Source organism: Pleurodeles waltl, chromosome 6 (assembly GCF_031143425.1).
Source record: "Pleurodeles waltl isolate 20211129_DDA chromosome 6, aPleWal1.hap1.20221129, whole genome shotgun sequence".
In the NCBI taxonomy this organism is placed as follows: domain Eukaryota; kingdom Metazoa; phylum Chordata; class Amphibia; order Caudata; family Salamandridae; genus Pleurodeles; species Pleurodeles waltl.
In genome coordinates this window covers 29,145,528-29,159,251 of record NC_090445.1, presented here as the reverse complement: position 1 = coordinate 29,159,251, position 13,724 = coordinate 29,145,528, and the positions used below count along the sequence as shown (strand labels likewise).

At 46.3% G+C, this 13,724-nt stretch overlaps 1 protein-coding gene across 4 annotated transcripts in view; it reads left to right on the top strand.

Moving 5' to 3' along the window:
• The window catches only part of SETX (senataxin), a 419,011-nt gene that overhangs the window by 293,735 nt on the left and 111,552 nt on the right, over positions 1–13,724 (top strand). For all 4 annotated transcript variants that reach the window (XM_069237106.1, XM_069237104.1, XM_069237107.1 and 1 more), the window contains 3 exons: positions 191–299; positions 11,464–11,634; positions 12,839–13,071. In XM_069237106.1, the coding sequence (XP_069093207.1) occupies positions 191–299; positions 11,464–11,634; positions 12,839–13,071 (513 nt within the window). The remainder of the gene's footprint in view (positions 1–190; positions 300–11,463; positions 11,635–12,838; positions 13,072–13,724) is intronic.

Here is a 13,724-nt window from a genome sequence, read left to right as displayed (position 1 = left end):
TGAAACATTTTCCACAGAAGGATATGTGTTTTAAACTTCTCATGTATTTGTCTATTGTACAACTTGGCTCTCTTATTTTAATTTGTGATTGAAGCTCTCTTGAGTGGAGATTGAGTGGGTGCCCATCACTGCCTTTTCTAACATACTTCAGTATGAAGGACCATTCTGATGGGAGTACTTTTTGTTCCAGATGGTACAAGAATGGCAAGAAAACCAAAGGAGAAAGTTTAGGTCCCCTTACCGGCTACTGCTGCAAAATTTCTGCACAGACAGTCCGATGAACCGTGTAGATTTCCAAGGTAGGATTTGCTTAATAAACACATGAGAATAATGGTGCTTATCTTTTGTACACAATGCGTTCTGCACTCTTTAAAAAAAAAAAAAAAAAAAAAGTTAAATAGATGTTATTAGTTTATTACTTGTTTGGGAGTTGCTTGCATGATTTATTGATCTTAAACTCAATTTTCTATTAAGAGTGAAAGGAGTATTCACTCTCTTAGAAGGACAGTGTCTGATACTGTCTCAGCAAACTTTCCAAATACTTATAGGGCAAGCTTTGTAGGAAGCTGGGTTCTGGTTGCAGTAGCTTCTTCCCCCACACATACATTTTGCCTGTTTTTTTGATGCAACTTTGAAGTGTTTTGAGTTCCTGCTAACTAGGTCCACAGTGCTAGTGTTGCTTCCCCAAAACAAGGCATCTGGTCACTGGATTCCCCCAGTGGCCAGGCCCTGTAGCACCTTTTGTAAGTCCCTATTCAGTGGTATCTCTGGTACCTGGGGCCTAGGTACTGCAGAGGGTCCCTAAGTGCTGCAGCACAGCTTGTGCCACACTAAGTGCCCCAGCACCAAACTCAAGCAGACTGTCATTGCAGGCTGTGTGACAAGGTGCTCCCAAAAAGTGATTACACAGCCTTGTCCCCTAAACACTGCATCTAATATTTGTAAGTCACCCCACAGCAGGCCTTGCAGCCTTAAGGCCAGGTTCATAATATTACATGTGTGAGCATATCTGCGAGGACAGATATACCCCTGTTATGTCTATATCGATTTGTAGATATAGTAAGTGTACAGGGAAGCCATTTTAAATACATGTGCTGGACACTGGTCAATACAAGTTCCCCAGTTACATGTTGACTTCAGTGAAACTAGGGATGTTTGGTATCAAACATCTCATATTAATAAACCCTCACTGGTTCCAGTGATGGATAAAATACGTGCACAGAGGGCACCTTAGATGTCCCCCCTGAAACCTATCAACTGCTGGTGGGCTCAATGACTAGTTCTAGCCATCCTGCCACGAACAGACGAGATTCTGACCCCCAAGAGTGAGAGCCTTTGCTCTCTGGGGGTCAAAAACAAAGCCTGCCTGTGCAGGGGTGTTGAACACCCCTCTCGACAGGATGAACTGCATTCCAAGGCAGGAGGCATCAAAGAAGCCCACAACCTTTGGTATCTAGATCTGGGCTTCCTCAGAGGAAGATGCCAACCCCCTCGCCATGGCCTACCTGGCACCTGGACAAGTGGGAAAATTAGCTATGCAAGAGAGGCGTGCTGCTTTTCCAGGCTGGACACACCACTCGGGTGCCCAGCCCGAAATGAACACAGCAGTAGAAATTTCACCATCTTAGTGGAATTAGGTCTTCTGGTACAGGGTGATGCACGCTCTCCAAAGGAAGTGGTCATCTAGCAGGCCTAGTGACCCCAGGGGTAGGTATCCCATTGGCTGTTGTAGGAAGTTGGCTCTGTATGCACTATTTCAAAGTAAGGAATAGTATGCACAGAGTCCAAGGGTTCGCCTTAGAGGTAAGATAGTGGCAAAAAGAGATAATTCTAATGCTCTATTTTGTGGTAGTGTGGTCGAGCAGTAGGCTTATCAAAGGAGTAGTGTTAAGCATTGTAGGAGGCTGGACTGGCTTGTAGTGAGTACCAAGGGGTACTTGCACCAGGCCCAGTTATCCCTTATTAGTGTATAGGGTGTCTAGCAGCTTAGGCTGATAGATAATGGTAGCTTAGCAGAGCAGCTTAGGCTGAACTAGGAGACGTGTGAAGCTACTACAGTACCACTTAGTGTCATATGCACAATATCATAAGAAAACACAATACACAGTTATACTAAAAATAAAGGTACTTTATTTTTATGACAATATGCCAAAGTATCTTAGAGTGTACCCTCAGTGAGAGGATAGGAAATATACACAAGATATATATACACAATAGCAAAAATATGCAGTATAGTCTTAGAAAACAGTGCAAACAATGTATAGTTACAATAGGATGCAATGGGGAAACATAGGGATAGGGGCAACACAAACCATATACTCCAAAAGTGGAATGTGAACCACGAATGGACCCCAAACCTATGTGACCTTGTAGAGGGTCGCTGGGACTATTAGAAAATAGTGAGAGTTAGAAAAATAACCCTCCCCAAGACCCTGAAAAGTGAGTGCAAAGTGCACTAAAGTTCCCCTAAGGACAAAGAAGTCGTGTTAGAGGAATAATGCAGGAAAGACACAAACCAGCAATGCAACAACTGTGGATTTCCAATCTAGGGTACCTGTGGAACAAGGGGACCAAGTCCAAAAGTCACAAGCAAGTCGGAGATGGGAAAATGCCCAGGAAATGCCAGCTGCGGGTGCAAAGAAGCTTCTACTGGACAGAAGAAGCTGAGGTTTCTGCAGGAACGAAAAGGGCTAGAGACTTCCCCTTTGGTGGACGGATCCCTCTCGCCGTGGAAAGTCGTGCAGAAGTGTTTTCCCGCCGAAAGAACGCCAACAAGCCTTGCTAGCTGCAAATCGTGCGGTTAGCGTTTTTGGACGCTGCTGAGGCCCAGGAGGGACCAGGAGGTCGCAAATTGGACCAGCAGAGAGAGGGGACGTCGAGCAAGACAAGGAGCCCTCTCTGAAGCAGGTAGCACCCGGAGAAGTGCCAGAAACAGGCACTACGAGGATGCGTGAAACGGTGCTCACCCGAAGTCGCACAAAGGAGTCCCACGTCGCCGGAGACCAACTTAGAAAGTCGTGCAATGCAGGTTAGAGTGCCGTGGACCCAGGCTTGGCTGTGCACAAAGGATTTCCGCCGGAAGTGCACAGGGGCCGGAGTAGCTGCAAAAGTCGCGGTTCCCAGCAATGCAGCCCAGCGAGGTGAGGCAAGGACTTACCTCCACCAAACTTGGACTGAAGAGTCACTGGACTGTGGGGGTCACTTGGACAGAGTCGCTGGATTCGAGGGACCTCGCTCGTCGTGCTGAGAGGAGACCCAAGGGACCGGTAATGCAGCTTTTTGGTGCCTGCGGTTGCAGGGGGAAGATTCCGTCGACCCACGGGAGATTTCTTCGGAGCTTCTGGTGCAGAGAGGAGGCAGACTACCCCCACAGCATGCACAAGCAGGAAAACAGTCGAGAAGGCGGCAGGATCAGCGTTACAGAGTTGCAGTAGTCGTCTTTGCTACTATGTTGCAGTTTTGCAGGCTTCCAGCGCGGTCAGCAGTCGATTCCTTATCAGAAGGTGAAGAGAGAGATGCAGAGGAACTCGGCTGAGCTCATGCATTCGTTATCTAAAGTTTCCCCAGAGACAGAGACCCTAAATAGCCAGAAAAGAGGGTTTGGCTACCTAGGAGAGAGGATAGGCTAGCAACACCTGAAGGAGCCTATCACAAGGAGTCTCTGACGTCACCTGGTGGCACTGGCCACTCAGAGCAGTCCAGTGTGCCAGCAGCACCTCTGTTTCCAAGATGGCAGAGGTCTGGAGCACACTGGAGGAGCTCTGGACACCTCCCAGGGGAGGTGCAGGTCAGGGGAGTGGTCACTCCCCTTTCCTTTGTCCAGTTTCGCGCCAGAGCAGGGCTAAGGGGTCCCCTGAACCGGTGTAGACTGGCTTATGCAGAATTGGGCACATCTGTGCCCAAGAAAGCATTTCCAGAGGCTGGGGGAGGCTACTCCTCCCCTGCCTTCACACCATTTTCCAAAGGGAGAGGGTGTCACACCCTCTCTCAGAGGAAGTTCTTTGTTCTGCCATCCTGGGCCAGGCCTGGCTGGACCCCAGGAGGGCAGATGCCTGTCTGAGGGGTTGGCAGCAGCAGCAGCAGCTGCAGTGAAACCCCAGGAAGGGCAGTTTGGCAGTACCAGGGTCTGTGCTACAGACCACTGGGATCATGGGATTGTGCCAACTATGCCAGGATGGCATAGAGGGGGCAATTCCATGATCATAGACATGTTACATGGCCATATTCGGAGTTACCATTGTGAAGCTACATATAGGTAGTGACCTATATGTAGTGCACGCGTGTAATGGTGTCCCCGCACTCACAATGTTCAGGGAATTGGCTCTGAACAATGTGGGGGCACCTTGGCTAGTGCCAGGGTACCCTCACACTAAGTAACTTTGCACCTAACCTTTACCAGGTAAAGGTTAGACATATAGGTGACTTATAAGTTACTTAAGTGCAGTGTAAAATGGCTGTGAAATAACGTGGACGTTATTTCACTCAGGCTGCAGTGGCAGGCCTGTGTAAGAATTGTCAGAGCTCCCTATGGGTGGCAAAAGAAATGCTGCAGCCCATAGGGATCTCCTGGAACCCCAATACCCTGGGTACCTCAGTACCATATACTAGGGAATTATAAGGGTGTTCCAGTAAGCCAATGTAAATTGGTAAAATTGGTCACTAGCCTGTTAGTGACAATTTGGAAAGAAATGAGAGAGCATAACCACTGAGGTTCTGATTAGCAGAGCCTCAGTGAGACAGTTAGTCACTACACAGGTAACACATTCAGGCACACTTATGAGCACTGGGGCCCTGGGTTACCAGGGTCCCAGTGACACATACGACTAAAACAACATATATACAGTGAAAAATGGGGGTAACATGCCAGGCAAGATGGTACTTTCCTACAAGCATTTGTTGTACATACACACAGGCAATAAATGAGGAACACACACTCAGAGACAATTCCAGGCCAATAGGTTTTTGTATAGAAAAATATATTTTCTTAGTTTATTTTAAGAACCACAGGTTCAAATTCTACATGTAATATCTCATTTGAAAGGTATTGCAGGTAAGTACTTTAGGAACTTTGAATAATCACAATAGCATATATACTTTTTACATAAAACACATATAGCTATTTTAAAAGTGGACACTGCAATTTTCACAGTTCCTAGGGGAGGTAAGTTATTGTTAGTTCTTGCAGGTAAGTAAACCACCTACGGGGTTCAAATTGGGGTCCAAGGTAGCCCACCGTTGGGGGTTCAGAGCAACCCCAAAGTCACCACACCAGCAGCTCAGGGCCGGTCAGGTGCAGAGTTCAAAGAGGTGCCCAAAACACATAGGCTTCAATGGAGAAGGGGGTTCCCCGGTTCCAGTCTGCCAGCAGGTAAGTACCCGCGTCTTCGGAGGGCAGACTAGGGGGGTTTTGTAGGGCACCGGGGGGGACACAAGTCCACACAGAAAGTACACCCTCAGCAGCGCGGGCGGCCGGGTGCAGTGTGTAAACAAGCGTCAGGTTTGTAATAGGAATCAATGGGAGACCAAGGGGTCTCTTCAGCGATGCAGGCAAGGGGGGGGCTCCTCGGGGTAGCCACAACCTGGGCAAGGGAGAGGGCCTCCTGGGGGTCACTCCTGCACTGGAGTTCCGATCCTTCAGGTCCTGGGGGCTGCGGGTGCAGGGTCTTTTCCAGGCGTCGGGATCTGGGAATCAGACAGTCGCGGTCAGGGGGAGCCTCGGGATTCCCTCTGCAGGCGTCGCTGTGAATGCTCAGGGGGACAACTTTGGTTACTCACAGTCTTGGAGTCGCCTGGGGGTCCTCCCTGTAGCGTTGTTTCTTCACCAGTCTAGTCGGGGGTCGCCGGGTGCAGTGTTGCAAGTCTCACGCTTCTGGCGGGAATTGCAGGAGTCTTTAAAGTTGCTCCTCTGGAAACAAAGTTGCAGTCTTTGTTGAACAGGGCCGCTGTTCTCGGGAGTTTCTTGGTCCTTGTAGAGCAGGGCAGTCCTCTGAGGATTCAGAGGTCGCTGGTCCTGGGGAAAGCGTCGCTGGAGCTGTTTTCTTCCGAAGGGGGGAGACAGGCCGGTAGGGCTGGGGCCAAAGCAGTTGGTGTCTCCGTCTTCTCTGCAGGGTTTTTCAGCTCAGCAGTCCTCTTCTTCGTTAGTTGCAGGAATCTGATTTCCTAGATTCAGGGGAGCCCCTAAATACAGAATTTAGGGGTGTGTTTAGGTCAGGGAGGGCAGTAGCCAATGGCTACTAGCCCTGAGGGTGGCTACACCCTCTTTGTGCCTCCTCCCAAGGGGAGGGGGTACATTCCTATCCCTATTGGGGGGATCCTCCATCTGCAAGATGGAGGATTCCTAAAAGTCAGAGTCACTTCAGCTCAGGTTGCTTAGGGGCTGTCCTGACTGGCCAGTGACTCCTCCTTGTTTTTCTCATTATCTCCTCTGGCCTTGCTGCCAAAAGTGGGGCCGTGGCCGGAGGGGGCGGGCAACTCCACTAGCTGGAATGCCCTGTGGTGCTGGAACAAAGGGGGTGAGCCTTTGAGGCTCACTGCCAGGTGTTACAGCTCCTGCCTGGGGGGGGGTGGTAGCATCTCCACCCAGTGCAGGCTTTGTTACTAGCCACAGAGTGACAAAGGCACTCTCCCCATGTGGCCAGCAACATGTCTCGAGTGTGGCAGGCTGCTAAAACCAGTCAGCCTACACGGGTAGTTGGTTAAGGTTTCAGGGGGCACCTCTAAGGTGCCCTCTGGGGTGTATTTTACAATAAAATGTACACTGGCATCAGTGTGCATTTATTGTGCTGAGAAGTTTGATACCAAACTTCCCAGTTTTCAGTGTAGCCATTATGGTGCTGTGGAGTTCGTGTTTGACAGACCCCCAGACCATATACTCTTATGGCTACCCTGCACTTACAATGTCTAAGGTTTGGCTTAGACACTGTAGGGGCACAGTGCTCATGCACTGGTGCCCTCACCTATGGTATAGTGCACCCTGCCTTAGGGCTGTAAGGCCTGCTAGAGGTGTGACTTATCTATACTGCATAGGCAGTGTGAGGTTGGCATGGCACCCTGAGGGGAGTGCCATGTCGACTTACTCGTTTTGTCCTCACCAGCACACACAAGCTGGCAAGCAGTGTATCTGTGCTGAGTGAGGGGTCTCCAGGGTGGCATAAGATATGCTGCAGCCCTTAGAGACCTTCCCTGGCATCAGGGCCCTTGGTACCAGGGGTACCAGTTACAAGGGACTTACCTGGATGCCAGGGTGTGCCAATTGTGATAACAAAAGTACAGGTTAGGGAAAGAACGCTGGGGCCTGGTTAGCAGGCCTCAGCACACTTTCAATTCAAAACATAGCATCAGCAAAGGCAAAAAGTCAGGGGGTAACCATGCCAAGAAGGCATTTCCTTACAGCGGTTACCCTACATGCCCCTTAATGCCCCTAAATTCAGTACTTAGGGGACCCCCTGATATCTGGATAACAGGTCTTTGTTGGACACAAAGAAGCAGTGTACAAGAACCCTGCTGAACCCGAGAACCACACCTGATTTGATGCCAATCCTGTTAGCCTGCCTGCTGCACCAGACCTTTGAGGAGCAACTGACTTGTCCTGCCACTGCAGCCTCCAAGAAACGGGAGGAGCTGCAGTTGCTTCACAAATTGCCAAGAAGAACTCACTTAGATGAGACGAGCTGCTTTCCTGCATTTCCCAGCAACCCAAGAGAACAGTTGAAGACCTGGAATGCCAAAAACCTGATGCCTGGACATCACCACTGCACCCGAGCCACCTAGCCTGAGCTGACGTGGGCCAACGGTGTCAACGTCGTCCGCAGGCCCTCCAGAGATTAGACCTACCCTGAGATCGCCCACTGTGGACTTTTCAATGAGGACTGTAGCCTCTTTCCCGCAGACCCCCACTGAACCATGATTGACCTGGAGACAAAGATCCGACCCCCTCGGGATACCTCTGTACTCGTCCACCCCGGACTGAGGAGAAGAGGACCCGAGGATGTCCCCACATCTACCCACCGTGTGAGACCTAAGCCCACTTGTTGGCTTGGTTGGCTGGACTGCCGTCCACGCCTGCATCCTGTTTCTGTGGCCCCCCCCCTCCAACCGCGAATAACTCCAGCATCAGACCCGATGCCAAAACACACTTCTGTACCAGAGCCCCACACCACAAATATAAGTGGACCAATGGTGACTGCATGTGCCTGAGGACCTCAAGCGTCGACTTTCCCCCTGTGGGTTCCCCCATTCTGGCCTTCCCTTCCCAACTGGACTGTTTCCCATAGAAGTGAATGGGACACCCAACGCCGTAAGACACCTCTGCACCTAGACTCTCCAGAGCCTCCCTGGTGTCCTGTTGGAATGGCCCTGCACCCTGTCCCATAATCACCTTTAGTCTTTGAGAACAATCCTATAAGTCTCTGTGAAGCGTCTGAGTACATTACTTGTTCCCCCTCCCCCCAATAGGATAAAATTACTGCACCAAAAAAAAACACAAAAATTACGCTGTTAAGCTTTAGCCAGCCTGCCACAACAGACATGTTCTGACCCCCAAGGGTGACAGACTTTGCTCTCGGGAGGTCAGGAACAAAGCCTGTGGTGATAGCTCACCTTGATTCTCCGAATACATTAACCCTCCCTTTCACCTTCACTTTTATATTAGCAAAGAACACTAAAGAAATGTTTTGCCACAAATTCTTCTGCATGATTCAGGTAAAAAAAAGTGGAGATAGTATGCCACATTTCTCATCAAAGAATGATATTAAAAAACTGGTATGCTGAGCCTTGGATTCTCTGCATCGGTATAGTATTACGCCCACCGGTTAGACTAATAGTGCATTTAGAACATAAAACAACCCCAACACAGCTCAGTCTTAAATTATGTCTTGGGGCCCTAACAAACTCAGTATGCAAACTCCTGCAGAGCTGATTAGATACAATTCCTTCCATTGAGTTAACTAAAGGGTTACCATCTAATATAAACCTATAGCAACCACCTGAAGCTGAGCAATGTACAATCTTAAACTCATGCGGAATTAAACAAAGGCCCACATTTCAGTACATGTGTCCATGTCAATAATGCTCGGCATAGCTCCATAACAGGATTCTGTCAGGATGTTGCATTTCTAAACAAAACATTGTTGTACAAAAATCTTGTTGGCTGCTACTCAGTTTCTCGTCTCACAAAAAGGAAATCAATTTTCACTGAGATGAAAAAGATTTCCAGCCATGTAAAGGGCACGCAGATTGTACAAAAGCTTCTAAGGCCACAGAAGTAGTTGCCAGTCCTATACAAAGGCATTAAACATCAATAAATTGAGATTTTCCAAAGTTAAAATGATTTTAATTGACTTGAAATGGCCCAGATAGAGGTTCTTGGCTGACTTCCCGGTCTCTGAGAGACTATATATGAGGTTACTTTGCAGACCTGAATCTCTGCTTTAGACTCCTAGTCTATAGCCTCTGCTTCACTCGACTATCCTGAATTGCTTCCTCCCGAATTCCGATACTAGAGCCATAAGAATCTGTCTCAGGTACTCGCAGCCAAACCTGCATCCACTAAGACATTGTGCTTTCTACATATGCGGCTCAAAGAAATTCATCAGCCCTTTTACTTTTCAAGATGACACTGTATTGCTTTATGTCCTACATATGCTGAAGTTTGACCTGCATTACTCATCCATTAAGGTGCACATGGCAGCTTCCATAGTCTGAATGAAAATGGCCTTACTGGTTCCTTTTTTACTCTGCTAACACTTAACTATTTATTGCAGGACATGAGAAAGGTTTTCCAATCTTTAGAAGGCCATCTCCTTCATAGGAACTTAATGTAGCCCTGTTCAAAATGATTGAGAGTCCCGTTTTTGGGTGCACAAGTCACTTTTCTATCACTTTTCCTGGAAAGGAACCACCTTAGTGGCCAATACCTCAGCTCGTAGCGTAAGCAAGATCCAAGCATTGTTCTCGCACAAGCTTTACACTATTTTTCACTTAGTCTTTATATGAACCCATCCTTCATCCCTTCTGAAAGGAGTGGCAACTTCCATGCAAATCAAACCACTTCTCTACCTATGTCCATTTAAAAGCAATCTTTCAATCAGAGGTATTGGTCCAGACATTGGACGTAAGAAAGGGTATTTTGTATCCTGCAAAAGCAACAAAAAAAAAAGAAATCAGGAAAAAAGGTAAATTTTGCCTTTTAATAAAAGCGACCTAACCCGACCAAGTTAGCAGTATGCCTAGTATCCTGTATAATTCTGTCTAAACAAAAATCCAGCAAATATTTTCCTGCAAGGCAACAGCTTACTCCAAAACAGAAGAGTTGTCGATTCAGCGTTATTGTAAATGTTCCTGCGTAAGATCTTCGATTCAGCCAATGGGAGGTCTCTCCACACAGGTCATTTCCTTCAATAGTTTCGGTCAAAGAAGATTCCTTCATGGCAAACAGGAGATGGTTCTTAAGCATTACTATACAGTCCTCTTGAATGGCAGGTATTAGGATGCTTTACAGGACTCTCAGTTTCACAGTGTTAAACAATAGCAAAAAGCGTTTGTCAAAGATTGACCATGTACTAAGTGGAAAAAAATACAAAGAATTGTCCTGAATAAGAACAGAAACAGACATGTATCTTGAACATTATTTGAGGAACAGGGAGAACAGTTAGTGTTTAAATGCTTAGTGAAGATGTGAAGGGTGGACTTCCTGGCCTAAGAGTCCTCAGAATCACATCAGCAGCCCGCCTTCGTCCGTACATATTTGTGTTAGAGCAGGATCCTGCTGCTCTGTAAACACTGAGCAAGACTTCAGGAGCTGCTGTCTATCTTACTTGCCCCTTTCCATCTTCAGCTTTGTCAAGCTGATGCAAGTTCCTTTTGCTCTCACCTCTATTATGTTTTACTGCTAGAGTGGATTACTATTTTCCAGGCTGATACCACCTCATTGACTTCTTAATGCTGCTTTATTTCGAAAAGAAAACTCTAACGAAATTCTATGCAGGCAACTTTCAGCAAATCACCCGAAGTGTCTATTTTTTGATTGGCGGGGAGATTGAGAGTTTTATCTCCTGGGAAGCAGTGTTCGATATCACTGGTGGACTGGTCTCGTTATTTTTTTGTTTCAGGGAGGTTTCCATAATGTGGAACCAAGATTTAAATGAACATTTTCTCTGAAACTATGCAGCTCTGACATTGAGCAGGACTTTTTGTATCTATTGTGAGAGAAATTGAGGCTAATTCGTATGTTCCAGCTGATTATCTCTGTTTGTCTACCCTTTATCTCTGGACAAGACCATTGGAGAGCCCGGTCCAGAACTATAAATCTGTATCTGTGTCTTAGTGCACTTTGTTTAACCATGAATTGACATAATATATTTTTAATATTGTATACCCCCTTCCCCAATAAAGGGCAATTGTATAACAGGCTGCTGATGGAGTGTTTTAGAAGTTAATTTATAAATTCACTCCTATTTTGTGCAGTTTGGATTCGGGACGTAGACCTTGCTAAGCAATGCCATGTGAAGGACGACGACCTGATCTTCTTGGTGAAGCCCCAGAGCAGTGACTCTGTGGATGGCGAGATGCGTGGTCAGCCCATTTATTACATTGGCCATGTGGCACATTTTACCCGCTCCCAGTTGAACGAGACACGTGAGTACTTATGGTGATTGTCTTAGTACACATCATGGCACAGGCATTTATGTGGAAGGATTCTTCATTCTGACACTACGGGTAAAGGCTTCTCATCATGGATTTCAATATGTCTTGGAGCGTAATAACTCATGACAGACCTTTGTAGATCAGAGCTTACATTTTCCAAGCAAACAAATGCAAAAAATGTGGGAGGGCCCTATCTCGTGGAGTGAAATAATGGAGTGCCAATGGGTTTGTCCCAAGCACATAGCAGAGGAAATTTTGCAGTAGCAGGCCAGGAGAACATTCTCTGGAGAGTCTGGGTCCACACCAGCAATACTTAATAAAGAATTAATTTGGTGATGTTTCTTATTCACTGAAAACTCTGAATGGTGGATAATATTTTTACGATTTTTTTTTTTTTTTTTCTTCACCTTTGTGGATTCTTAGTCTGCGTAGGTGAAGGATCCTGTGCATGAAACCTGTACCTGTTTTTCTGTGTTTTGGAATTACTTACTGGTTATTTTTATAGTGCTCCTGAAGTTCAAAGGCCGTTTCGTAGGCTTGAGGGACAGGCTTCAATAGTGGCAGATAGCAGAGTTTGGCACTGCAGTATAGTGGGCAGTCTCCCCATCCATTTCCACGAGTCTCTTCCATGCTGTGAGACACAAGAGTTTCTGTGGCCAGTGCCACAGTATAAGCATTGTTATATGCATATTTACATATTTTAGTGTCTCTCCTCTTTCTTCTCCTCGCCCACCAATGCCCAGGTTCATAGAATGGTTGGTTACGATGACATTAGGAACGTCATTAAGAGAGTTCAATTGAGTTCTTTATTTCCCCACTTTATGTCCAAATGTAATCTTTATGCCTGTAATGTTATATGTGTATGTTTGTCCTCGAGGCTGAACTCTGGTTCAATGTTAGGACTTTAACCTGTGTGCTGTGCATGACCATCGTATACATCAGTGTTTGTTGTGCACTCTGGTTGGTATGCTTTTTAAAAACGTCTTTCGAACACCAGTGACTCGAGTGATAAGTGGGAGTGATTTTTGCATTTCAGCATAGTGTGGTTTTTATGCTCCCTACAAATACTGTTTCTTCTAGAGTCTAGTAGTGAAAATCTCTTGACCTGTTCATTCATCTACATGATAATGTAAATCTTGGTTCTTGAACCCTTTTCATTTTTCCTATGTAATTTTTCATTTCAACCCAACTTTAGGGGATGGTGATAAATACACAGCCTGCCAACTTTCTGTCCAAACTAAAGGACATTTTGCAGGTGCCCGAAATCAGGAAGTGATTTGTGAAGTGATAGGTGGCCTGGTGTCTACACAGCGACAGTTCAAAGCTCTGCTGCAGTTGCGATGGAGCCCGCTTGCTAAATCAATCATCAACCCAAATCCTCCAGAGTTCTTACCCAAGACCAAAGTCAACTTAGCAGAGGGCGGCATTGTAAGTGCACTTGAATTAACTTTTCTTTTGTGTTTGGGGGAAGTACAACCAGGACGTGAATATAAAAGAAAACTTCCAAATGTTGCCATCCTTACTAATAAAAAAAAAATAGCTGTTAATATATTTCATGACGTAACAAGGTTGTCAACTAATATAATTTTCTTTTGATGCTTTGACTCTTGCTTAACCCATGCCTTTTCTCCATCAGAGTCAAGCCACCTGCTCTGTCATTCTGTTGGATAGTGAAGAGTTAATGACATGATAGAACATAAAAACGTGCTGGATTTGGACAGCACTGACAGACAGCACAGACAACGGGGGGCTGTAAAAACAGTTGCGGAACAGTAAACACATAATTTCTTAAGCATTAGATATTCAAGCATCGCAATGTTTGATTAAATCCTTTGGCGTTGGATGGCAGCCAGACAAGATGCTCATTTGATGCTACCATATAACTCACATAGCTGGTCAGTAAACATGTCTGGCAAGCATGAGGCATTTTCCTGGTCGTATCATTGGTATCATTTCAAACCTGACTCTTAGCATCTAGTAGCAGGTCAATTAAATGAACAGCTAAAGATATGGCTCTTTATTTTCCTATCAAGAAAAGTCCTTTCCCTCTTACAGCTTTCAAATAACATTCAGTCTATTTT